Consider the following 1,074-nt stretch of genomic DNA (forward strand, 5'->3'; position numbering starts at 1 on the left):
TGNAAGGGGAGTATTAGAGGCACAATCTGAGACGGTATACTTTACCACGTTGTGTGTCCTCTGGTACTTGATGTTGTCCCACCTTGTTGTGTAACATCTTGCTGTACCATCTTGGTGTATCATCTTGTTGTGGCATCTGTTGGTCCCAACAGATTGCTGATATCGCTTCCACCTGTCTTCAGTGTGATAGTCCATTCTCTGTCTCCACTGTGTGTGTGTTTCCACCTGCTATAAATGGGAGCGATCTCCCTGGATCGGTACCATTTTCCTTCTTGACCTCGGTCGTTCCACTTCCCTCGTTCTGTCTTGTTCTGTCTTGTTCCTTCGCCTTGCTTCAATCCATGTTCTCGTATGCACTTCGATTGGTTGGATACCTCTGTGACAATCGCCTTGTCCACACACATAACACTGTACTGGACATATACCTTTAATATGCCGGGCGAGCTTGAGCAGCTCGCAGACACTGATGCGAGACCCTACACACTGTTGGGGCCAAGCGCCACGCATAATCTCAAGCAGGTCGTGTCCAGCCGCATGAAACAACGCCTCGGTCGCTCGCTTCAGATTGGCACCACATCGGGAGCGGTGTTGACTGATACCAGCAGCTTCGAAGAAGAGGTGACACTTGTTGCACTGGGCGACCAATTTGGCCTCCATCACCTGCTTGACCAGATCAGTGGCTTGCTCGTCGTAGGGGTGCTCGCGTAGTACATGATTGACCCAGGCTTTGCGGTCAAGGCGGGGCCCCTTGCATTTGCAAAGCCCAAATGGGCAGGCGAGGAGTTGCCTGTGGCCAGATGTCTTCAGCAGGACCTTGCGCTGGGCATCCAGCACGTTGGCAGCGATGGGCGGAGCGGGATCGCTGAGAAGAACATCTTGCTCACTCTCACTGTGTTCGCCCGCTGTATTGTGTGTTTCACTCTCACTGACTTCGCCAAGTGGGGCTGAGTTTGTATGCTCACTGTGTTCGACAGGATGTGAACCGGCAGCGGGCAAAATGGCAGAGGCAGGGGGTGAAGCCGAGGGCGGAGAGGGGTCGGAATGGGTTTGTTGTGTACCCGATGGATATGGCAG

At 53.3% G+C, this 1,074-nt stretch overlaps 1 protein-coding gene across 1 annotated transcript in view; it reads right to left on the reverse strand.

Annotated features, from left to right (window-relative positions):
- MONBRDRAFT_24993 (uncharacterized protein) overlaps positions 1-1,074 on the reverse strand; it is a gene marked incomplete at both ends in the record, with an annotated part of 2,298 nt that overhangs the window by 665 nt on the left and 559 nt on the right. Inside the window, 2 exons of the mRNA XM_001745371.1 lie at positions 83-156; positions 426-961. Of these exons, the coding sequence (XP_001745423.1) occupies positions 83-156; positions 426-961 (610 nt within the window). The remainder of the gene's footprint in view (positions 1-82; positions 157-425; positions 962-1,074) is intronic.

The sequence above is a fragment of the Monosiga brevicollis genome, genomic scaffold (assembly GCF_000002865.3).
Source record: "Monosiga brevicollis MX1 MONBRscaffold_8 genomic scaffold, whole genome shotgun sequence".
Taxonomy (NCBI): domain Eukaryota; class Choanoflagellata; order Craspedida; family Salpingoecidae; genus Monosiga; species Monosiga brevicollis.